This window comes from Anopheles bellator, chromosome 2 (assembly GCF_943735745.2).
Source record: "Anopheles bellator chromosome 2, idAnoBellAS_SP24_06.2, whole genome shotgun sequence".
Lineage (NCBI taxonomy): Eukaryota > Metazoa > Arthropoda > Insecta > Diptera > Culicidae > Anopheles > Anopheles bellator.
This window is the reverse complement of record NC_071286.1, coordinates 39,944,789-39,969,153: the sequence shown is the minus strand read 5'-3', so window position 1 is coordinate 39,969,153 and position 24,365 is coordinate 39,944,789. Positions and strand designations below refer to the sequence as shown.

At 49.5% G+C, this 24,365-nt stretch overlaps 2 protein-coding genes across 2 annotated transcripts; one reads left to right on the top strand and one right to left on the bottom strand.

Annotated features, from left to right (window-relative positions):
* Nucleotides 1–11,640: 11,640 nt before the first annotated feature.
* LOC131208368 (chorion peroxidase-like) lies at nucleotides 11,641–14,011 on the bottom strand. The gene is made up of 3 exons (XM_058201099.1): nucleotides 13,263–14,011; nucleotides 12,477–13,203; nucleotides 11,641–12,397 (listed from the first exon to the last, which is right to left on the bottom strand). Exons 1-3 carry the CDS (start codon nucleotides 13,990–13,992, stop codon nucleotides 11,704–11,706), a joined length of 2,151 nt encoding a protein of 716 aa, XP_058057082.1. The 5' UTR covers nucleotides 13,993–14,011; the 3' UTR covers nucleotides 11,641–11,703.
* Nucleotides 14,012–14,253: 242 nt separating this feature from the next.
* On the top strand, nucleotides 14,254–17,343 carry LOC131207521 (chorion peroxidase-like). Its single transcript, XM_058200139.1, has 4 exons — nucleotides 14,254–14,443; nucleotides 14,986–15,394; nucleotides 15,467–16,558; nucleotides 16,627–17,343. The coding sequence occupies exons 1-4, from the start codon at nucleotides 14,320–14,322 to the stop codon at nucleotides 17,309–17,311; spliced, it is 2,310 nt and encodes a 769-aa protein (XP_058056122.1). The 5' UTR covers nucleotides 14,254–14,319; the 3' UTR covers nucleotides 17,312–17,343.
* Nucleotides 17,344–24,365: the final 7,022 nt, after the last annotated feature.

Here is a 24,365-nt window from a genome sequence, read left to right as displayed (position 1 = left end):
GCTGTACTGAATATTTCATACTCAATATTTACGGAAACTCGTGCATTCATTATACTTCCCATCTCAACGCATGGTTAACAATGGCAAAACTAATCACTTGCAAAGCGAGCTTTACTAGTATTTTTCTCCGATGACGGTAGGCTTGTGTGCAGTTGCATTTCCATTTCTATACCATGGACGTAACCACTCCAATAAAATAATCCCCTCTCTGGACAAAGTGCACATGATAGCCATTCGTTGTGCAAATCAATTCCGGGAACCAAACCAGTGTAGATCAGACTTACATAGAAGCACCTTTCGTTGCAATGTTGCATTTCATTACACTGTTCAACCTATAGAATTCTTCCAAATGTTTTTTTCAATAATCCCATACCTACAACACTCGATAGACCGATACCTATAATACTGTTTTCATGTCGCCAACTTCGTCTCCGTGTTCTCCTAATGCACCTAATGTACTTGCTCTCGCTAATGGCATTTGTTAGACTGTCTAGGGATCATACCAAACGTTCAGTAGACAACATTTTGCCGACTGTTTTACATAAAATGCAGGTAGGTAATCCTATACAAAGGCGAGACGGCAGTTATTACCGTTGGGCGAAGTCCTGGGTAAACGTACGGCGCATGTTGGCGTCAAGTGCAATCAGGATGTAAAAAGGAATGGCAATTTCCTTTAGCTACCTGACGTCCGTCACGTACAGAAATATGATGGCAATCGGATACAAAACCCCGGGGGAAAATATGGCAGTGAACGGTATAAAAGACATTCTTATCATTTTTGTTATGCTCATTCTTAGGACCAACCCCGTAAGACTTGTAAAAGTTGTGCTCAAAAGCATTTAAGAATCCCAAGGCAACTGCTTTGCCAAATAAGCCAGGTCCAACGTACAGTTTTTGCTAATGACTACAAAGATACGATATAATGGGGCGCCCATTCGCACAAACCGAAGTATAAAGCTCTTCTTTTCTCGACTGCAGTTTATGCAACGCATTGCACTTCCGCCCATCGAGCGACAGCGATCGGAGATTCGTGAACCGTAACGACTGATGGCTTCTGGTAGAAAATTGTCGAAATGGCGCTCCCTCCGGGGACTGCTGAACCACATCAAGGGAGTGGTGAGCGACGGAGGGGCCCACTTGGCGTTGGCCAAACTATAAAACATCTCCGCATTGACCTACTCTAGTCGCGTAATTTTGTTTAAAATACAGCCAACTAGAAGACCGAAAAGAACATCCATCGTTTCCATCATTTGATCAAAAACAAATTGCAAAGCCCAGATAAACGTGTAAACTCCTCCGTCTCCGCCTGCACGGTTCCGTTCGATGGCCCCGCTACTGCGACTTCCCTACCACTTCCGGTGCATTTTTCTTTCAAACGACTGTAGACCGACGGTTGGCCGCGGGCAGTCCCGCGAGCCAAGAAGTTGGAATCGAAAATAAATGACAATGCAATGCGCATTTTCATCTCTCGTCCATGACAAAAAGCAAAACAAACTCCACACCCCGGGAACGGAGATGACCCTTTTCTCGCGCTGCACACTTCACTGCACCCTCAGGCCCGGAACGAACGATTTCCCTAAACGGATGACACTTTGGGGCGGGCTGGCTGAGGGTTGAGTCGATTACAACAACGCTGCACCCGGTGCAGGAATGCGCTTTTCAGGTGGAGACGTGTTTCGTGAATACCTTTCCGGCATAGGCTCACGAAACCAGTCCCAGTTTTTACGACTTATGCTCTGTTTCTTCTTGATTCAGTACGATTAATCGACTATCGGGAGGTCATCAACGGCAAAGGTAATGGCCTCCGGGTAACGTGCGCCAAGTAATGTGGGTGCGGAGAGATAGCATAAATCACGCAGCATTTATGTAAACGGTGCGGTTGCGCGCGCGCGCATTCGAGTGCACATGGCTGAGGCGATTACTCGCTAGTTGTGCCTGTGCCGAAAACCGAAAACGTCTGCGTACCACACGTCGGCATCCAAAATGGTACCAGAGGAGAAAAACAATAAATAGAGACTTTTGTAAACTTCACTCCTTTCGCTCCACGCGCTAGACGTGGAAACGGTCTCGTTGCGTCGGTTCCCTCCGATGGGCGCGAACCAGAGGCTTGAGAGCGTTTGTATTTTTTTTCCAAGATAAACCCCGGCGGCCACACACTTCTTCCATTTTTCAGCCTCGATTGACCAGGGAGAACGTGAGAAAACGACGCCAGTCGAACCGGGGCGGCGAATAGGAACCTCGTTTCGGGAATCGTCGTGCATAACTTCCGCGTTTTTCCTATGTTCCGGCCGCACAGGGCGCACTGCTTGCGAGGGTTTGGGAAAACTCGACGCGAAGTTTGTCTCTTGTTGCACCAAACTTGTTGGGCTGCATTACGAATGGTGATGTTTTGTTCGCTAATGTCCAGGTTGAACGCAACCAACTCCGGGCATCGCGTAAACGCAGCGTTCCTTCCTTTGTTGTGCGCGTTTTTTTTCTCCCCTGAAGAACTGGCACACAACAATACAGGGTGTATGGCTCGGGCACAACACTTTCGCTGGCAGCGATTGCTTCACCGAAACCAAGTGCCTTGGGGGTCCCCTTTGGGAAAAAACATCGCATTACAAAAAATGTTTGAAACAAATTTACTGACCATTGTCATGTATGAACTAATTTTGACACACCCTGTGTGTGCTCTCCCCGCAGCAGGCAGCAGACGGGCCGCGGCGTGCTGCATCATTCGTTTTCAATGCCACCGATGCAACGCTATGCAAAGCGTTATTCCGCAAGGGAGAAGAAACCGGTTCCGGGCCAGCTGGGGATTTCGCGCGACACTTTACCAGCGGCGGACGGGCGCAAACGAGTGAAGGTTGCGCCGTTTTATCTGCAGCACTGTTTAGGTTTTTTATTCACTGCACTCGTCAGCATTCTCGACCATCTTGTGTGGTCACACGGACAGCTATTCGCTTCCCGTGCGCATCGTAATTCGCGCAGTTAGCACACCACCGGCCACATTTCAAGAGTCCATCTCAGTATAGCATAAACGGATCAACCACAACTTGAACTCGTTACACTGTGTGAAGGCTTGCTCCGATTGCTCAACCAATCGGCCATCGCCGTCTGCCGGTGGTTGAGCAAGTTCCATCAATTTCTAAATGTCAAATAAACGTCGAACCAATGCTCGCTGGTGACATGGATATTTTACCCCATTGATGCAATAGATACAGACTCAAGCATAGTACGATTTTTTAGGCAAACATTTTGAAGCGCCAATAAAGCGCGACGCGTAACGGTACTGGTTTAGTTGACTTCGCCAACGTGAAGGGAGCCTCCCACAGCAACGGCGCTTTTTGGGGAGCCAATATTTATGCTCACATTTATTGACGAAAATGTCTGATTGTTTGTAAATAATGTTTTCACCTGGACAACAGTATCGTACGGTCGCGGCTACAAGACGCTCCCCTCTAATGGGGAGCGCTAGCTACGTTTACGCATATTTACGAGCCCAAGAAGCCCAGCCCAAGAAACGCGGCAAGCTTCCATAAAACTCCACTAACCGTGGCCGCCGGAATGGAGCAACAAAACGCAATCACATTTCACGTCAGCCGGCACGGGTGGGAGTGTAAAAGTTTGCTTTCTTCCACTTTTTGCCGCTCAAGGTGGAGTTGTGTAAAGAACTGGCACAGTGGCACTGACACGGTGCTGACGGGGTCTATTCTACGCTACGCTAACCAAACAGAAAAGTGATTTTTTAGGTAAAAATTAAATTATCTACCTTCACTAAACCAGTGGTTGACTTCAATGTTTAAAGGTTTCCCGATGATTTTGCTTTCTGACTTTCTTTATCAAACTAAACCGATTTGTACATTGGATTCCATTCGACGATACGCAGTGGCATGCGGTAACATAGGCCGTGCAATGAAATTCGATACATCCTGATCTTTATTTCACAAGACTTTCTATATCTAACTAAACCAAAGACATTTCTGTCTATGTCTTCATTAGGCCCGAAAACTGTTAGGTAATCGCAACGCTGTCGACAATGATTTCGTGTACGATTTCTCTTCCCGGTGACGACCGGAAGATGGGAAGTAGTGGGCCTGCAAAACAAAGCACGAGGACAGGTAAGCAAACTTTAGTTCACCAATCAACCTTGACGTCATACCAGCCGGTGGAGAGGATGATGATGATGGTTCATTTCCCGGCGACATTCCGCCCATGGGCCCCTGATGAGACTACTAACTCGTTCAACAACATCGCCAAAGGCGGCGGAAAGTTCATTTGACCTGTTCACTTGGCGCCCGAGACGATACCATTTCCTCCGGCGACCCGCAGTAAGGTTGCAACGTTAAAAAAGGGAAAGTGAAACCAAACATGAATCTTACGACAAACTCACCGATGGCCTTCTTCCCCGACGGCGGCGTCAGCGCGTTGACCATCAGATTGATTTCCAAACGATGGAGAAATGTCCACGTTGGGGTGACAGGAAAGAAAGAGATTCGAAAATGCCATCCGATATCCCACCAGCCCACCAGGCCTTGCCATTTTCCGTAGGAAGTAAAATCAATCATCACCATCTGGTGAGTGCACCCCGAACAGACCAATCCGAGCCATCACCAACCGATAGGAAAATTACGGTTCGAGGGAGCATATTGGCGTTCAAAATATATTCCATTTTCATCACTTTCAGCACCATTGCGTCACACAATAGGGCCGCCAGAAAATAGACTGAGAAAGCAAATTACACCGGTGCTGGGAACAGTATACTTTGAATGCGTTATGAGCCGATTTTAAATTGCCGCCAATCGATAACGATTGGAGAAGTTTTTCGCTCGCTGTCACCTGCCACAAGCAGCAGCACGAATGTTTGGTGATATTCCATTTACATTAACCATCATCGAAAACAGAACATAAATTGTCCATGGCCACCGGTCCGTTGGAACGTCTCCGCAGTATCGGGGTGCTAAGTCCGGGGAACCCCATAATTATCGTTAATGGATGGCACGGGATGATGCACGTCCTTGCAAGTGTTTCAAAGTCCAGAAACTGAAAAGAAACGTGTAGGAAACACGCACATGTATGATGCCCATCATCGTAACGTGCATAGGGAATGTTGTAATACCGTTCGGGGCCGCTTCAAGCGGAGGAAATCGAATTATTTAAAGAAATTAGCAAACCCGTTCCACACTAGTCCAGGGGCCACACTAAGAGAAGCGGCCAAAAACGTAACGAACGCGGTCTTGGCCGGTTCCGCGTGGGGAGAGGTTACACTAACGGTTTTGAAAACTTTCACTTCCGCCGCATACCAGGCTCTCATTATCTTAGTTGCAACAACCTGACCTTGCAGAAATGATCGACACATATGCCTCGCTCGCAGTCGCCATCGTCCGTGATCTCCCGTCCACTTCTTTCACCTGTTGTCCATGTCGAGGGAACAACTTATATTTATGGCTTCGCATACCAGCGACGGTGACGGTTGCATTACCTCACGTAGAGTATAATTGCATCATGTAAGGGGTCGTATCGTATCGCTCGCCGGCATATCCATCACACACGAGATTACACTGATCACGCGAGGACATTGAATGTGTACGTGAAAAAAGGCATTGATCCAAAGCATTCTTCAACAGGTTTGACGGAATGTTATGGATTTATCGCAGCCTAGAAAAAAAACTAGATTACTTTTAACACATATTCATATTTGGCATTCACAAAGCACCGCGAAAGCCAACACCGAAGATCGCTATAATGATCATATCGATATCATCCTCAAAGCTCCTTTGCGACTGGTACGCCCCGATGATCGCCATTCACCGAGCCGGATCACCGGTCGGGTTAACACATTACCACTGCATCATCTTGTGGCTCGCCCGAGGTGCGCGTAGATGCGTAGAACAACGAGTGACGCCGGACAGGAAACTGTCGCAACGGTATCATCTGGCGGGGAAGTGTTTTCTATTGCTTTTTCAGCTACAACCCAGCCAACGGACAGAAGGGTGCCCGTTTTTATCTCGACCTCGGCGGATATCCTCTGCAATACTCAGCGACACGACTGAGAGCTGCACTGCTTTCCTTTAACAAATTCGTTCACTCCGTCACATCAGGTGTGCCACATATTTTCCCTCCGGGTTATGCTGGGGCTCGGATAATGGTGGCAAACATCCGGTGCCGGCAGCACCAACTCTCGGTCGTGTTGCAACCAGTAATCCGGCTGTGGTACCTGCCAGACCGGACTTGAGAGTATTGAAGGTGTCTTGGAGTATATCGTTTGTTCGCTAGATTTATGTGTGCCTTTAACAAATAATATCATACACAGCAGGTTGTGAAGGACAACCTCTAAGAACCGGGCAGAATGGAACTTCGTTTTACGACTGGTATCTATGTATGACATTCTATACACAGCATATCTTATCAGGCCGCGCTTGTTTCATATCTTGAAGCGCGCGTAGCGCAGAGTGCATACCTTCAAGAAGCGTCACCGTGCACCGGAGCAAGATTAGAGAAATGTTCCTCGTAATATGTTCCACAAAAACACGGAATGGAATCTCCTAACGAAATAATACACCGGCTGTCATTTATGATAAAGCCGGTCCAAATAGAATTGAGCCATTACCTCCGTTCGGTCGTACTGCAGGTTGGAAAACAAAATGGCTCAGTCAGACGGTGTTGCTCGTGGCGTATTGTGACGGGAAGTCCTACCACTAACAGGACGGACACGGGTCCTCTCCGCGTAGGTAATCCAATTAATGCATCTACACGTGCGCCCAACACACGCACACGGAATGTGCAACGAAAACCGTCCGACCGTCGTCGGATGTTGTTGTGTTATATGGAGCCGCCTTTTATACCAATTCAGTTCGGTTTGAGCCGCGAATTTACTTCAAAATTGTCCATGTGGGGTCTCTAGCCGCAACTGAAAAGCATAAAAAATACCCATAAATTTATGCTCCGTAGTAGCCCGCCAAGGGGTAATATGCTGGGTCCCACACATCGTCATCCATGACCTCATGTGTGGTGTGTACGTATGGACCCCCAGTGGACACGCGGGACCGTTTTTGCAACTCGTTCTTTTGTGGCTGTATTCGTGATGACCACCGCGCCTAAAACGAACGGGTTGGACGTTGGGCAACGCCAGACCACCGAATTCCAGCACAACAGGGCGACACAGAATTCGCCACTGGGGTCTCTGTCTCTACGGTGGGCCACGCGCGTTCCCGCTGATCCTTTTCTGCCGTTCGATAAACGCGCGATGGTGGTGTGCGTTGCGTTGGACGGACGGTTTCGTCGCTTCGCGTACTTTGCTTCTTTCCCCGTTGATGTCGTTTCCCTTTTTGGCCCCTTTTCCGACGTTTTTTGGCAACGCACACACCCAGCCACACGCGCACGCTGGCTACGTCACATCACGCGGTCATCCGCCGCGGTTTTCTTCGTCTGATCCGCACTGGCCCCTTCTTCTTCGCTTCCTTTCGGTTCGCTTAATTCGCGACGAAGGCCTTTCTTTTCTCTCTCACTCCTGAGCCGTCACCTTTGCGACTTCTCCACAACTGACTGCGCTGCTGCGGTGTGTTGTTGGCTGTCTATTTTTATTTTCACAATGCTTTTCCTTTCATCATTCCGTCCCATCACTTTATGGCCGAGTGTTAACTGCTTTTTCTAGAGCTCCTTTTTCTTACTTTGTTAACACGGCACAGTTTTGTGGCGGCGGCTTCGTCGGAAAAATTCGCAAGCCCTACCTGGCCCCCCACTATTAATAAACACCCGCGGGCATAGTAAACTTTGGCCAAACTTTTATGGCTCCCGGGTTGATAGTTACGAGAACCGTCAGCGTTCGCAAAACTAAACTGAACTTCACGCTACCGTTTCGCGGCGGTTGATGATGGCCGGCCGTGCCCCGATCGCGAATAACTTCGCACACTGCCAACATTAATCAACGTACACACATTCACCACGGCGGACACGGTGGACGGATTAGGCGACCGATGACGTTGTAAAGCGGTTCTTGTACCCCGCCCGGAATTTTTTAGGGGAAAAGGTCAGAAGGTGGCATAAAACACATCCAGGTCGTCCTTTCTCAGCACACTTGCGACCCTCTCGGACGAAAGATACGGGCGGCTCGCGAAGGATATAAAGCACACTGACACGAACACAGCCACGCTCGACGCTAGAAGCGTAGGGACTCTTACCATAAAAACGGTACTGGAAAGACAGGTACTGGAACGGTGAGTCGCGCAAATGTAACCATCTTTACTCGCACTGTACGAACCTTCAGACCAGGGGCGCTCCGTGACACGGTATTTCGCGGCCTGCTTAGGATACTTCACGCCAAATCAGGGGTTTCACTCTACACGCAACGCGCACACACCAAACAGCGCGGTCGGAGAACTACTGACACTCTTTGCGGGAGTGTCCGCCTCTCTTCCTTCGCGTGTTCGAAGAACTCAAACAACTAATCATCGTTACGGAGAGGCACGCACACACATGCACACCTGCACGCGCCACACAAAGCGCCCTGTCGGCGGACGGCCGATGTGTGCGTGGCAGAATCGGACCCCAGCCAATAACCAACTTCCCTAGCAACCAAACAAGTGGCAGGTAAACGCGGACGGGTGTCGGCCGGGGCGTCGTCGGGTAACTCAATCCGTTTTCGGTGGCCTTTGCGCCGTTCACGTCCCAGATCACGTCATTCGATGAGTGGCTTCGTGGAAGACCAAAGTTGCGCGACGCAGCGCACAGCACTCAAGCCATCCGCGCAGCGCAGCGCACCAACACCAGCGCGACAACGTGCGCACACCTTTTTCTCCAGCATATTAAATCCCCCGAAGTTCAGAGCATAAAAACCGTTCCGTCGCCCTGTCTCGCTCGCTCTTTTTTGGCGAACATAGGGCTTGGTATCTCTGCAGCTTAATGTGTCGCTGGAGGCTTTGTTCTATCTGTCTCTCGCTCTCTCTCTGTCTCTGTCTCCCGCGGCTTTTAAACAAACGGTCATGGACGCGGGTGAATTGCGCAGCGGGTTTTTCGCTTTCTCCGTCCCTCTTTTTCTGGTCCGTTGTTTCTCCCATTTCGGTCGGTCCGCCCGTGTGTCGCAAAACCAGCGGCGAGCGGCCACTTCCAGCGACCATGTGTTGGCTGAATCTGCACTGTACACGGCGGCGGCGCACACATAATCGGCGCCCGCACTATCATGCGCAAACCTTGCCTCGCCTCGTGGCCCACTGGGGAGAGTTTTGCGGCTATCTTCGCATTTCTTCCTCTTCGCTGCTGCTGCTGCAGAGGGTTCAGGGTTCCGGTTGACTGCAGCAAGTGTTCGCCTTGCTAGGCGGATAGGGGGCCGACAGAGACAGCAGGAGAAAAAAAATATGCGAGTTGCAAAAGGTTGTTGTACTACCGATTCCCCCCAGGGGGGAGCCAGGGTCCGATGGTTCGCAGTTGGAAGAGGAAGAACTTTTCTCTTCGCTTCGCAGGGTTTGCTTCTAAACGCAAATCGCGAGTCTCGCGTGCAGGTGGAAACACGGAGAGATGATTGGAGATGACTGTGCCGCCAGCGAGCATAACAGACCCTAGCGCGATTCTGCTTCACTGTGTGTGTGTGTGTGTGATAATAAGCCCGCTAACAAGCCTAATGCCAGACATTAGCGAAAAGTCTAGACACCTGCAAGGAAAATAGTCTTTGTCTGCTTATGATGCTTCCCAGATGAATCGTGCCCATTACACACAATGTCGAATGTTAGATCTGACACTATTAGGCTGGATTGGCGATAAAAATCGCCGTCGAGTGCAGTGGCAACACCTAGTCGCCATTCGGTGCGCAGTATTCGCATCGTCAGCGTGTCCTTGAATGCCGCCGCACGAGGACAAAATCTGAAATTGTTTACTCAAAGCCCGAACAAAACGAACTCTCCGAAGCCAAGACGATGCTGACGTCGCTTTAAACAAAATGTGACCAAAACCAGTTCCCATTTATACTCCACATACACAAGCGCGCCCCATGGCCCCGTAAGTCGTTTTCGATTTTCGCCGTTTCGGTATTTAAAGACGCCAAAGGCAAATAACTGTGGATTTCTTTTAAAAGTCGGGTACCATTTGCCGGTTTTGTCGCCGCATACAATGGTGTCGCTTAAATCGATAATAAAAAGTGAAAGATACAAAACATCCAATCCCATTTCTGATCAAATAATTTTGAAAACTGAGAGACGACATACGACATTTAGCATGGTTTTGTTCTGCATCATAACCAGCTTGGAATTTACGGTTTATACGTATTTTAAGCTTAAATAACAAGTTCGAATTCAATCCTGAAAAGCAGACTTTCGGAACGGGCTGACAGTATACACATGATAAAAATTAGTAGACGATAATCTCCGAATCGTGTTCCAAATGTTGTTCGAAGCGATCCACGCAAATGAGATATCAATCTGTCGATTATTGAGAAGAATGGAGCCTTAATTCGAATAATGAGGCAATTTCAAAGTATTGTGGTCCGTAAGAAACCCTCACTGGGAGCGAAAACAATGCGTCTTACCTAGATGTTGTAGGATGCGAGCGGGTCCTGGCATGGGTGGGCACGGCAGGACCCACTGCGGGAATGTAAATGTTCACGATCGTTCGCTCCAAGCCACTGGTTTGTTGATGGCCTTCGTCGCAGATAATCCTTCTGGTGCGTTTGATGCTGTTGATCAATCCTTCGACTCGATCTTTTGTGATTCGTTTGCGCCACAAGGTGCTTCCTTTATGCTTATCCTACAAACACAAGCTCACAACCGCCACCGCGGGCGTGCACTTTAGGCACACAAACACACACCCGAACCTGTCGCTTATGCACCGAAATGTATACACAATTTTATGATTCTCCTTACCACGAAAGGTGCATTGCGTTTGGCCGCGTTTTCTCGGTTGCACTCACTCTGCACTTTAACCCGCACGTTTTCTTCATCTCATCGCGAACGGCCACCATACTTGGCGCATAAACAACGATCGCCTCTTTCGTGCCCGTGGCACACCTTTTGGGGCCTGCACACTGCGAATGCTTCAATGTGTAAACGGATTTTTGCAGCAACAATGCACACGCACACACGCTCACCGACGGCTGCAAACGATCCATGCGCGAAGAAAGGCCATGCCTACACTCACACCACCACAGCGCCTGAAGCCTTCGACGTTGCTACGGGAGATGGCTACGGTGTTTTGTTTTTGCAGTTTTCACCACCGTCCCGAACGATTCGCCACCAACCGTTTATCACAAAACCACCGACCGACGTTGCGTTTCACGTTCCTACAGCTGTTCACGGCGCAGTGTCACGATTTCACGGTTATTTGTAAGAAAAACACCGAGCGTGGCGACGACGCAAGCTTACGAGTACGAAGTGAAACGCGTTTTGACAAGTGATGACAAAAAAATGAAATTGCTCGCCTACTTCGGTACACGGCCGCCGGTGGCGCCACGATCGCCCGATCGACTTGATCGACTCGCGATTTTCTCACCAGATGGCTCTTGTTCGGAAATGTTCGGGCATGCTCGGGCAAACTGAGAGAATGTCCCTCGAAAGTGAGAGAAAGTGAGAAGAATTCGGCAGGTGAGATGATCTTTTGAGGTTATGGAGGTTTTGGTTTGGCTTAATTTTTAACATAGCGTGTCGATTTATAAACAATTATTAATTTATTATTTGTTAATTTATTTAACAAACTTTTATTTCAACAAACAAACAGAGAACACGAAAATAAAGGCGCTCAGTGACCTCTCCAGGCGTTCAGGTCGAGCGTTGGCAAGGAGCCGCACGGTACGGGCGGATTATGGCCACTCGGTTGCAGGAACACGTTTGGCGGCACGGAAAACCCGTCCGGATTGCCAATGTTTGCGCAGACTACGGTGGCCAGTGACACTTTGGCGATCTCTCGCAGCTGATGGACGGCAAAGTGACCCGGGTTGTGCTGCGGTCCGTTGGTGTAGTAGTACCGGTCGCCGAACTTAAGCCGGGCAAACTGTTCGCCAAAGATGGAGGCGAACGTTTGGCCGAAAAGTGCTCCACCGGGTGCAGGTGGCTCGAGCAGTCCACCTATCCAAAGATCCACATCTTCCGGGGAGTCATAAACGGCGGCCAACCGTTCACCGACCGGACCGAACTGCTCGAAGCTGCTGATCCGCGGCAATCCGGCCCACTCTCGGTAGTCGTTGTAGGGCCGGAGCGCATGATCGCGGCCTCGTTGGATGTTGAGCGCGGCCAGATCTGACCCGAATGGAAGGCGCCCGGCAAACAGTAGCCTCGTCAGACCGTGCGTGATGGAATCGTCCACCTGTTGCTGCGGTTCATCGATCAACGAGAAGAGCAGATCGTCGAAAAACGATCGCTGCAGTAACCGGGAGGGGTTGAGGAACACGTCCTGGATCGGCACCAGTTCCGAGCGGCGATCACGATGCTGTATCCTGTCGAATAAATCGAACGAAAGTGGATCAATCTAGAAAGGATCCAACTCTACCGGCGGGGTTTGCATTGCATACTCACAGAAAAGCTCCATTAACTGTGGAATGTCCGAATCGGTAAGCAGCACCGCTCAGTTCATTAAAAACCAGTGGTCTCACTTCGGCACTGTAAGAATCGCTGTGCCCATCAGGATTATCCAGCAAGCCGTACTGCTCAACCATCGCATGTCCCATGACTTCCGGTAGATAATCGTTGTAGAAGATCTTCTGTACTTCTGCCACTACAATCCGGCGTGCTTCCTGGTACAATCGTTCGTCGTCCCAGTGGGGGTTAACGCGAGCCAAACCCGCGGCCAGCCGATTGTGTTCACGGAGGAACAGCACGTGCACTCCGGTCAGCGAAATGATCTGATTCGTGCGATCATCACCGGACCGGAAGCATACTTTCGCCCACGGCTCACAGGCTCCAGGACGGCTTTCCGAGGGCAGCAGCTCGTCGCCGGACGGGAAGACACTGCGTAGTCGGCCACCGGAGAACGTGCGCAGCGAGTCTGCCGTCTCGCGGTCCGATCCGTAAACCATGGAGGCGTCGATGAAGTGTGTGATAACGTCTACCTGCTTGCCGTATCCGACCCTACACTCTCCGTCTCTGGCCAACGCGAGTCTCACAAAATTTAGGCACCGAATGCCGAACTTCGAGTAGAATGGATCGTCCGGGCTAACCTCGATCGGGAGACAGGCAAAATGTGCCTGTTCGGCGGGCAACGCGGCCGAGTGATCCGACGAGCAGCACTGAATTTCATCTTTCCCTAAATCAGAGGAAAGTTCAAAAGGACGTCGTGCGATTCCTATCGAGAAGATCACTTACCTGAGCGGACGCTGACGCTGCGCGTAATATCGTGCGACACGAACTGCCCAAATTGCATCATCAGCAGGTTAAACTTTGGATCCGGTCGATCGTTGTCCGGGAAGACGGTTACCGAAACGGTACGTGCACTGGCCAGTGGTCGCCCGGTTGCGGAGGAGTGTGCCCGCGCACTCCACACCCCGTCCTCGTAGGCCGGAGGAAGCAGCCGTTCGAAGGGAAAACCAGCGGCACCCCAACTGCTACGAGAGGGGACCGGGTTGTTGCAAGTACCATCGAACGAACGGTACTTGGCGTGCGGATCGCACGGTTTCGGTGGCAGGCATCGTTTCAGACGATTTGTTTCTCCCAACCCAAAGTCATCGGCCGCGGTGCGCTCGGTGAGCGTTAGATTGAGCGCATCGGCCAAGGATCGCGCTACGAAAACATCTTCGTATGGTTCGACCTCATCCTGCGGCGCTCCGGTGGACTTTCCTCGCGCAAATGGTGAGCTGTGGAATTGGTGCCAAACCGGCTGCCCCTCGTTGGCGCCCTTCATTTTCTGGCCATTCTTTTCAACATTAGCCACCCTGTGTGCGTACTGTCGGTGGCCTTCTCGGATTGCATGCGTGAGCAATTGCTCGGATGCGGTGTTGCCAGAAACGAAAGTGGCCACTCGATCTGCTCCATCCGCTCGCAGGACACTGACACTTAAAGCTAGCGTTAAAATCGGTAACAAACTTACGGCGAGCATCGTGGCGCGATGCGTACTTTCCTGCAGCGAACGTTGCACTGACGCCACCGAAAGGCCGGAACCTCGAAAAACGCGGACCGAATGGCGTGGCTGCCAAGTGAATGGCTTGCCCCGGAAGTGATCTCACGCAGGCTCCACCGGGTTATCGAACAAGCCGAGAGATGGCGTTCGTGGGAACGTGCGTTTCGGGCAGCGGCTTGCGGCTGTTTTTACCATCAGTCCTCTGACAGCCGGTAACCAGCCAAGGCAAGACCACGGACCACGGGGCACAGAGTTTCCGACTAACGAATCGCTTGTGGACGCCCGGCTTGGGGTTGATTGAATAAAATGTTAGGACATTCGTCGTCGGTGCCGAGAATCGGAGCCGTCGCTCTTCAACTTGCGAGCGTGCTCCTGCTGATCGCCGGGGACACGGCGACCAATGTCACCGAACTGCCACATTCCGTGACCGGTAGGTAGATGTAAAGGCTGAGGGACGAGGCGGCCTTCTTCCTTTGTTCGAATTTGCAGCTGGTAGCTTCAAAACGCGCCTCGGGTGTATTGGTGACGGCCCCGGGCGATGGATGTTTATTAGTTTATAGTGCGCGGTGCTCGTTTTGTAATCGCCCGGAGCTCGGGTTCGCTAGCGATAACGGGCTCATCTGCTTCGATTTCGGCTTGGAAGGCGGCTTAAGCAGCAAGCTTGCGATTTAGGAAAGGATTTTCGTGGAACCCGATACACAACTTCTGGCTAACGATTTAATGAGCTGCCGAATTCCCCGAACGATACGGGTGTGCTCTGCTGTGTGTAATGTTTCGATAAAGTGAAAATTTGTTTGATTAGCTCTTGCCGAGAAGTTAAATTTCACGAGATAAAGATTTTGTTTGCATTCCGGACTCAGGCACAGTGTACCTAACGCGGAGAAAACAGGAGTTGGCGCTACCTTGATTGCGTTTTGTTGTAATTGGCGTTATTGTCAGAAAATCTAATATCAATTCCAATCTAATTTATAGGGCCGGATCCGAGTTCGCCCTGCTCCGAGGGCAGTTACTGTACGCGGTTGCTTCAGTGTCCGGATGTGGATCGCATGGCCATCGTCGACTACCTTTCGCGGCCCGCAGTGCTTCGACCACCGTCCGAACGGCGTTGGGAAAGTGCCCGTTGGCGACGGTGTCAGCTGGAGGATGGCTCAATTTCTGGCATTTGCTGTACCCCAGGAACCGCAGGAAATGACAATATGGTCCACCTGGAAACCGATTCACTGGCCGAGGTCGTCAGCGAAGAAGTTTTACAGAAAGCCCAAGCTACTGGGCTGCGAGAAGCGAGTCGATTCCGGGAGAAACCTGATGGCGATGCACTGCCGGCGGATCTAGTGTGGCAGGGTCTGCAGGACGTGCTCACCCTGCAGGCGCTACGTAGGATGTAAATGCGGTCGCGATCCGTGGAAAAGTTGATAAAAAAGTCTCACTCTGTTTCTATTGTTCCCTTCGGCAGGACCAACGGTACCGGTAACCTGCAGGATATCCGGCGACCCAAGCGCTGTCTGGTGGGACCCCCGTGCAAGAAGACCCATTCCCGGTACCGTCGCTACGATGGTCAGTGCAACAACCTTGAGCCCGGTTGCAGTCTCTGGGGTGCGGTGGGCTATCCGGTCGAACGCGTGCTTCCGCCGGCGTACGGAGATGGAGTCTGGGCACCGCGTGCGGTATCCACTACCGGGCGCTACCTGCCGACGGCCCGCAAACTGTCCTCGACCCTGTTCGTGGACCTGCACCATCCGCACCCTCAGTACAACGTGCTGCTGATGCAGTTCGGTCAGTTCCTGGCGCACGATTTTTCGCGGAACAAAGCGCTCGACGGCAGTGCGAAATGTTGCACCGAAGACGGGTCGGCAAGGTTGCAGAACGCGTCCGTCGGTTGCATGCCGATCCCGGTGCTGAAGGGGGACGATTTTTACGCCCAGTACGGCGTGAAGTGTTTACACTTTGTTCGCACGGCTGTGGCGCCCATGAGCCACTGTGGTGCGCAGGGATACGCCCGGCAACTGTCCAGCACCAGCCACTTCATCGACGGGTCGCCCATCTACGGGGCCTCGAGTCGGGAGGCGGATGAGCTGCGGGCGCACGAAGGGGGCCGCTTGAAGTCGTTGCACCATCGCCGCCACCACAACGAACTTCCACCGCTTGACCGGCGTGAAGGATCGTGCGAGAAGCGGGCCGAAATGTGCTTCAAGACGGGCGATGTTCGATCGAACCAGTTACTGTCGCTCGTGGCCGTTCACACGCTGTTCCTGCGCGAGCATAACCGTATCGCGCGACATCTCGAGCGGATCAATCCGCACTGGAGCGACCGCACGATCTTTCAGGAAGCGCGCCGGATCGTCATCGCCCAGCTGCAGCACATCGTGTACGCGGAGTACCTGCCGAAAATTGTTGGCCCACAGTTCGCGTCCATCTATAAGCTCCACTCCGGAGGAGCGGGGGACTACACCGAGCACTACCGGCATGACGTAAATCCGTCCGTGTCGAGTGAGTTTACGGTGGCGGCCTTCCGTTTTGGCCACTCGACGGTTCCGTCCAAGTTTGAGTAAGTGGCGCACGCAAGGTGGTGCAAGAGATGGCAATGGGAACTGATGGGGTGACTTTCGTTTTTAGACTAAAGGATGGCCCCGTAGAGACGTGGCAGACGTTTCTCGATCCGTCCCGGTTCCGCGAGCACACGTTCTACGATGAGCTGTTCCACGCGATCCAGCACCAGCCGATGCAGAGCGTAGACGATATGTTCACCACCAGCTTGACTCACTTCTTGGACGTGAAGCCAGGCAACCCGTACGGCACCGACCTGATCGCCATTAACATACAGCGCGGCCGCGATCATGCTCTGCGCCCGTACAACGACTACCTGCGACTGGGCGGCAAGTCCGGTGTGGGGAGCTTCGAAGAATTCGGCCCCGGACTCGGTTCCAAACTGGCGTCGCTTTATGCGGCCGTCGAAGACATCGATCTGTATGTGGGCGGCATACTGGAACAGCCCGTCGCCGACGGGGTGGTGGGTGAAACGTTTGCCGAGCTGATTAGCGATCAGTTTGCCAAGTTTCGGCACGGTGATCGCTACTTTTACAGCAATGGCCCGGCGACGAACCCGGGACACTTTACGCTGCCGCAGTTGAGGGAATTGCAGCGCATCACGATGGCGTCGCTGATCTGCGCTAATGCCGGCGATACACACCGGATGGAAGTGGTGCCGGATGCGTTCGCTTTGCCACACGATGGCAACCGGCCGGTGGCGTGCAGTTCGCCGAATATTCCGCACCTAAACCTGGACTGGTGGCGCGATTGATTGCTGTGTTTTTATTGCTATTTTTATTTGTTGCGAGTTTTTTCCTTCCTATGTTGTTCCTATCTTTTATGCATGTGTTTAGCTATATTGCTGGAAATATAGAGATTTTCCGTGCAAATTAGTAAAAGTTGTGTTCGATGCCGTTAAGATCATTAAACCCGACCGACCGACTGGATCTGTGAACCCAGGGAACGTGGTTCCGACTAAACGAGCAGTTTATATCAACACCGAAGTTTTCGAATCTGTATGCACAATCCGGGCCCGGGCTGGAACTTCAAGCCAATCAACTGCCGCCGATCGTAAACGATGTTTACAGCTGACGCCCAAATTCACTGCCCATCGATGACGGTTGTTTATTTTTGCTTCGGATTTCCTGCGCCATCCGAGTTCCGTTTTCTTCGAAACGGCCAAAGAAATGAAGCTACTAAAATATCGGACCGTATTCGGTTTTATTCCTTCACTTCCCTTTTTCGTTCAATGTTTGCCGCTGACCGGCGCGTATATTTGCGTTTGGCAAGCTGCCGGGAAAAAGTGGCCAGCTTGCCGCTTCCATTGGCTGTGGAGATGAAAGCCAAAAGAGTGCGGAACGTCCGATTCCGTGGCGCCGCACACGTTATGTTTAACTAGGAAATGAAATACTTCACACCATACCGTATCTTACTACGTGAGCTCGTGAGGAAATGGTGCGCCGATTGTGGTCAGGAAGGAGTTGTAGGTGACCTTTATGGCCAAATGATGCATCATTTCAAAGAGTGGATCTTTTTTCTTGCTGATAGCGTAGCTTCATTTGGGTGTTCCGTATTTGAAAAAACTGTTTTCCATATCACACCGAAACATTCCATTTCATTTTCCCGTGGAGGCGTTGTTGTTCATTGGCTCAGGAATGTTCATAAATGCGAACATATTTCACGGAAAGTATTGACACTGCAAAGTTCAGCCAATGGTACAAGTGCTGTTTGCATGGTCAACCAACGCCAACGTATGTGCTGACCACGGTGCCGGCTGTTCGTTTGATGTCCACGAACCAGAACAACAGCTAACATGCAGCAACAAGTGGCCTGGCTCTACAGGTGAAACTAGCATTTGCTTTTCCCCAGGGACATATGGCGTCCCCATGACAGTTCATCCCGTTTTCGTTCATTGCGGCTCCGGAAGTCCGTTCGAGGTTCATTATGATTCACCGTGAGGCAACGGCACGAACTGCGGCGGAGCTCGTGGAGAATGCTGTATATTTTCACTGTAGGCGATTCAACTGTCTACTGATCGATCTGATTATCTATCGATTCGAGTGTGGCCTATCGGACATTCTGTTCGCAAAAGTAGATGCTCCTAAGTAGACAAACTTTGTGCAGGTTGGTGTGCCAAATTAAACTTTTTCTCCGATAGACAAATCCTTTTTTGAAAGTGATAATTGATTATTTTTTACGTACTCAACCACTCCGTGCCGGGCCGGTGCGCGCGTGCGTGTGGCTCATTTTCGGCGAGATCATCATCCAGACCCCAAATGGACGTTCCCCGTGTGAGGTGGAAAATAAATCCCAAATCCGCTAATTAATTCACCGTGGCGTACCAGTTTGAAGCGGTTCGCTCTTTGCGGTGTGCCCCCACGTTGGCGGGCTCGGCGGATGACTTCTTCTTTGCAAATATTTGACGCATTTTCGAGAAGCTAAAACAAACAGATGCAGGCTGTCATGCGAAAAATCGCGTGGAATTAGCAGGTCTCTCACGTCTTAATTTACCATGATGGGCAGCAATGTGTGTCTTTAGTTATCGTTTATTTTTACAACGACTTGCGGTGCCCAATTCGTACCGCATGTGGGCTGTGCACCTGCTTGACTGTAGTTCCAACGGCTATCGTACCTAGGAGACGAGTGCCAGAAATACCGATAAGAAAACAGCACGTTAGTGTTAATGTCTTTCTTCGGGCTCACTTTTGCCTTTCTGTTTTCCACCGCTCGATATCATCTGCAGAACCACTTTGAACGGGATGTGTGTTTATTGTGGGCAGTCATTTTGTTTATTCTGCTGCAAGCATGTGATGCTAAGAACGTGTTTTCCAAACAAATACCATGCTGTAACGACGATGAAAAACTGGCTCGAAACGGTCCAGCAACGACTGTCCCGAGCAACGGTTCCGAGTGATTGGCATGGATATGGCAGTGGTTTGTTAAATGATAAACGGCTGTTCGTTAAATGGTAAACAGTATTTTTTTCTTCGCAATCTATGTAAATATCGTTTCGTACGCAAACCTGATTTTCCCCCGATGACCCAATGTAAGTGTTCGGTTTGAGCCGCGTTAGTGTTGCATCTGTTCTTTCAAGCAATAGTGAAAGGAATTTTTTTCAACGAAACCGTTTTAAGCACCAAACACCGTAATCGGATTGCATTTTGTGGCCATTTTTAGCACCATTCATCCAGAAGCGGTGGCGGGTGCCGAAAAGGAGCAGCCGTTAAGCTGATTACAAATAACATTTTTCGGGCACCCGCCTGGTCGTTTCATCTCCATAATCCCGTCTGCTAAGAAGCGCCCGAGCTGGTCAGATGAATGATATAAAAAATAAACTTTTCGATTTAACAAACTGCAGTTCAGAGGTGGAAAACAGTTTTCATGCTTTTGGCAGCGATGTTACTGTTGGAAACAACCACATAGTCACCGTGTTTTCCGAAACTCGGAAAACTCTTCGAATGAACATCCGGGCCGGTATTCCGGTGAGCGCATGAACTTTGCAGCATTCACCCGGAGCTCGGCCCGTCGTCTGGTCGGGCGGCTCCATCGTGGAATCGTGGTCTGCTAATGGACATCGCCTCGCATCGCTCCGGCAGTCAGTCGCGGATAAACGGCGCGTTCGGACGCACTTTTCCGGAACCAGTCTCCGGCGGTGTCACGCGTGTGTCCCCCGGACGCATCCCGCGGAGGTATCACTAGCAGTGGCTGCTGCTGCGGCTGGTGTCGGCTTCCAGCGCCATTAGCATCGGCCGACTCTGGCAGGCGTTGCGGGTATTCGGTTACACATTGGTGTTAATTGCCTTTATCGAGTTGAGCCCACACCGTGAGCTGCATGTCGTTCAATTGGAGGTGGTTTTAATTAGTGAAGTGTCTCCGGGTGAGCAGCGAACTTGGAGCCACCGGTCGCCCCTCGGTATTTCGAACCAGCCCACTTAACCTCGTTCGCCCAATGAGTGCTTCGGGTCAGTCGGCTGGCTTTAGGGGTCACCAGATCCAGCTCCAGCGGGATCGGGCGGTTCGGGGCTCCATGCGGGCAACCGCCGCCGCCGCCGATGGCTTCCCGTGGGGTCGCTCCGCAGAGGCTAAGTGGCTGCGAAAGAGATAGTGCTGTGCATGTGGAATTTATAACTTTCTGAGTGTGTCTGGGTGTGTGCGCGAATCGAAGGAAAAATTACCATTACCGTGCTAACACTCAACGTCAACAATTCAATTTTCTTGTGTATTTTTTTGTTTGCTGCTGGCTACTGGTGGCTACCGTGGCCGCTGAAACCCACTGCTGGTCTGCCATTGTTCCGCGCATGTAAAGTGCACGGTTTGACATCGGCCATCGTAACAAAACGTCAGTTTATTTTGGTCAGCTTCGTGAGCCGGTGTTTGAGCCCAGAGAGCCGGGGGCTACCGAGTGCTGCCGTTTGGGACCAGCGCCGGAAGAGACCCACTCCGGCCTTCGAACGAGGTGAAGGTAAACAAAATCCAGACTGATCGTTGTTTGCGTGGATCGTGCGATCATGATCTAATTTAAGGCTGCGGATTGACACTCGAAATGGTTCGAAACCGACCACGCCATTGACACTCTCTGGTTCGGTGGGGCGGGATTTGCGTGCGAGAGGGGGGTCGATCGTGCAGTCAACACCACAACGGCGACGAAGGAAGCAGAGGCAGGTACGACTCATATTAGCAATAGAAAATTGCACATTGGCCTCACATTTGCCGGGCTGCTAATCGACGAAGGTTTTGTTGGCAAACAATTCGAAATTAACGTTTTCTGCTCGGCTCGGCATTATGCAACGTTGTGTATTAATAGTGTTAGCTTTCTCCTATGGCTCTACATATTTTTGAATGGTAATGAGAAAAATGGGAGTTGATAAAACCAAAAACAAGGGCAAACGTCTAGAGGGATGGGTTTTTCTGTTATGAATATACTTCCGATTGTTCGGCGAACGAAACTTATCTGAATTTAAATTTGAAGCTCTACATTTTAAGAAGCTCAAATACTACAAGCGTGGGTTAAACCTTCCCATAGAGTACGCAATTAACTCGGTTCGCGGAAAGAATTTACTTTTAAAAAGGGTGTTTTGGTATATCAAGCGCATGAAGACGCTTAATCGGTTTGTATTAGAAAGGCGTCAGTTCGAACTCTGACAGTGCATCAACTTGAGTGCAAAGCCTAATACTTGGTTGGTACTTAGTACTGCGCTCCCCGGTCTAAGAATAATAAATGAATAAATGAGCACATGAAAAATTGATACCCCTGATGCTAATGTATTATTAACATCTGTCTATTCAATAATTCCACTGCATTGAATAAACCAACAACTGAAAAATCACGGTTATTCAATGGCTGAACCTCAAACATAGAACACTGTTATTCTGTCGACTGAAGTGGGAATAGTAATCATAAGTTTACTATGTGGCGTATAATAGAGGAAAGAATACCTCTTGATAATCCACGTTAATGCCAGTATGATTGAAGACACTCTACGGGTATCATCAGTCACTGATGACAACAGCAAAACTTCTTCGCAACTATGGTTATCTGTAGCGGTCCAGCACACAATCTTCTTATTGCATGACATCAATACAACATTTTCATGACAAGGTATCGTATTGCAATTTTTTGATGAAGATTGAGGGTTAGTTCAGAGCAAAATGGATATTGGATTCGTTTGCTTTTCCACTGGCTGGCAGAGTACCACCCATATGTTCGCAGAGAGACATACTGAAGGGCAACGACGAGTCCAACTGTTCGTTGAAATGCTGAATATAATACAATTGTTCGAGCCTCATTATAACGATATAACGATAGCTGCACAAAATCAATCCACTACATGTCGAGCTTCTGTTCGTTCCGTTAGTTAGTGCTGTTACAAAACTCAAACAATTCACAAACTTAAACCGATAAGAAATATGTGACTACATGTTGAAAATTTATTAGGCACGGTACATAGTGTAGCTGGCAAATGTTGGTATAAATTGGTGGTGAAGTGCCCATGGTTAAAAGCAGTGCTGAACGATATCATTCTGAAGACAGCCAGTATGTGTTTTGTCAAGGTTTCTACAAATTAATTAACCTCGGAGCGCTAATAGGAGTGAATCCTCTGATGTTTATTTTGATCTGGCTAACTCATTCTCATCTGGCATTTCCATCTGGTTGGTTTTGTTTTCATATCAATCATGTTTCAATCATAAAACTATTGGGTTTGCTTTCGGCATGTGACGGCAAAGGTGTAGATGCTGGTGGAATTGAAATTTCTGTTGCTCGAACGAGGTTTCAGCTCTTGATTTGTGGAACCACCATCGTTCAATCCGGACGAAACGGATACGGTGGTACACTGGTACATAAATGAATTTTGCTTTCAGCACTTGTTTGCACCAGTTGGGTCTGAATGCGTTACTGGTAACATAATATCGTAAACATCGGCTCTTGTTTTAACGTTCTGCTGAGAAACCGATACCGAAGCCATCCTTTAAAAATCACAACAATTTCTGACGAACTGGTGGCGCCAAAATCCGCCACCGCAGACGATTGACGGAGATCGTTTGTCGGTATGGGTCGTTTTGAGAATCGAAATTCAGGCGAGATGACGAACCATTGCGTTCAAAAATAATGGAGATGATTTTGGTTGAGTTTTGAGTGCCTTTCTTTGATCGCAGTGGAATTTATAACCGATGAAGTACGAAGGAACGATTTATCCTAAAATATTAATTCTATCTAGTATCAATATAAAATAAGACGTTCATTCAACTACTATAGTCTCTAGTCAATGAAAATTTTAATTATTATTTCATTGAATCACATTTTTGCATTAGCAATTGTCGAATTTAACAAGAGATAACATTTCAATTACTATAGTTTTAATTTATTTTACCCTATAAACCACAATATTATTTTTATTATCTTTTCCTCTGTAAAAATGAATTAATTTATCAATTTAAATAAGGTTTAAATGTGTGTATTGTCTGGCTTCGTTGCAATGGAAAATTCGACGCAGACGACTAAGCCGCAGGGAAGTTTTCTTGCGCTCACATTAATACCCTGGCTATTTTAGTAAACTGTTTCAATACTACCTATTATGTAGCCGAATAAAAAAACCCATTAATAATTTCAACAAGGCCATGGTATTTTGGGGGAAAGGAAACTGTCTTCCGCGTTAACTTCCATCACGCATCGTTGCTGAGTGAGAAAAATGGACCTTTTAATGATGGACGCGTAATGGGCTACAACACGAAACCTTGTTGTTGACGTGCTATCCGATACCGTAAAATCGCTAATTGAACTTCTGTCAGGAACACAGTCAGGAACCTTTTTGCCAATGTTCAATTAAAACACCTGACACTTCCGCTGATTATTAAATTTTGGACTCCGTAAGATGATTCTTGAACTATAACGGCCGCCGTGTAGCTATGCTTGTAATCGCCCAAACCCCTTTTCGCCGAAGGGTGCCTGTATGATACCTTCTTGGAATTTTTTTGTACCCTCTCGTAATGAAACAAACATCCTCCGAATGCTTCTAATTTGCAATTTTGTTTGACAGAGACAGAAGGCAGACATAGGACATTCCTCAATAAGGCGCTGTTCTTGATAAATTTAATCTATAAACGGTTTGATAAATTGCATTCATGTATTTTTAAAAGGTGTCTAACAAATTAATTTTATTTCGCAGCATCTTTAAAACGGTGCCTGAGGAACTCTTGGCCCAGCTGTAATAATTAAACTAAGCCAAGCGTTTCAAAATATGACTATCCAAGCCGGGTGCTTACGGGTACGTCGCACGAAGAGCGCACACAGTTTCCGGCAACCTGTCGCAGTGTCTAGTGGTGTGTTT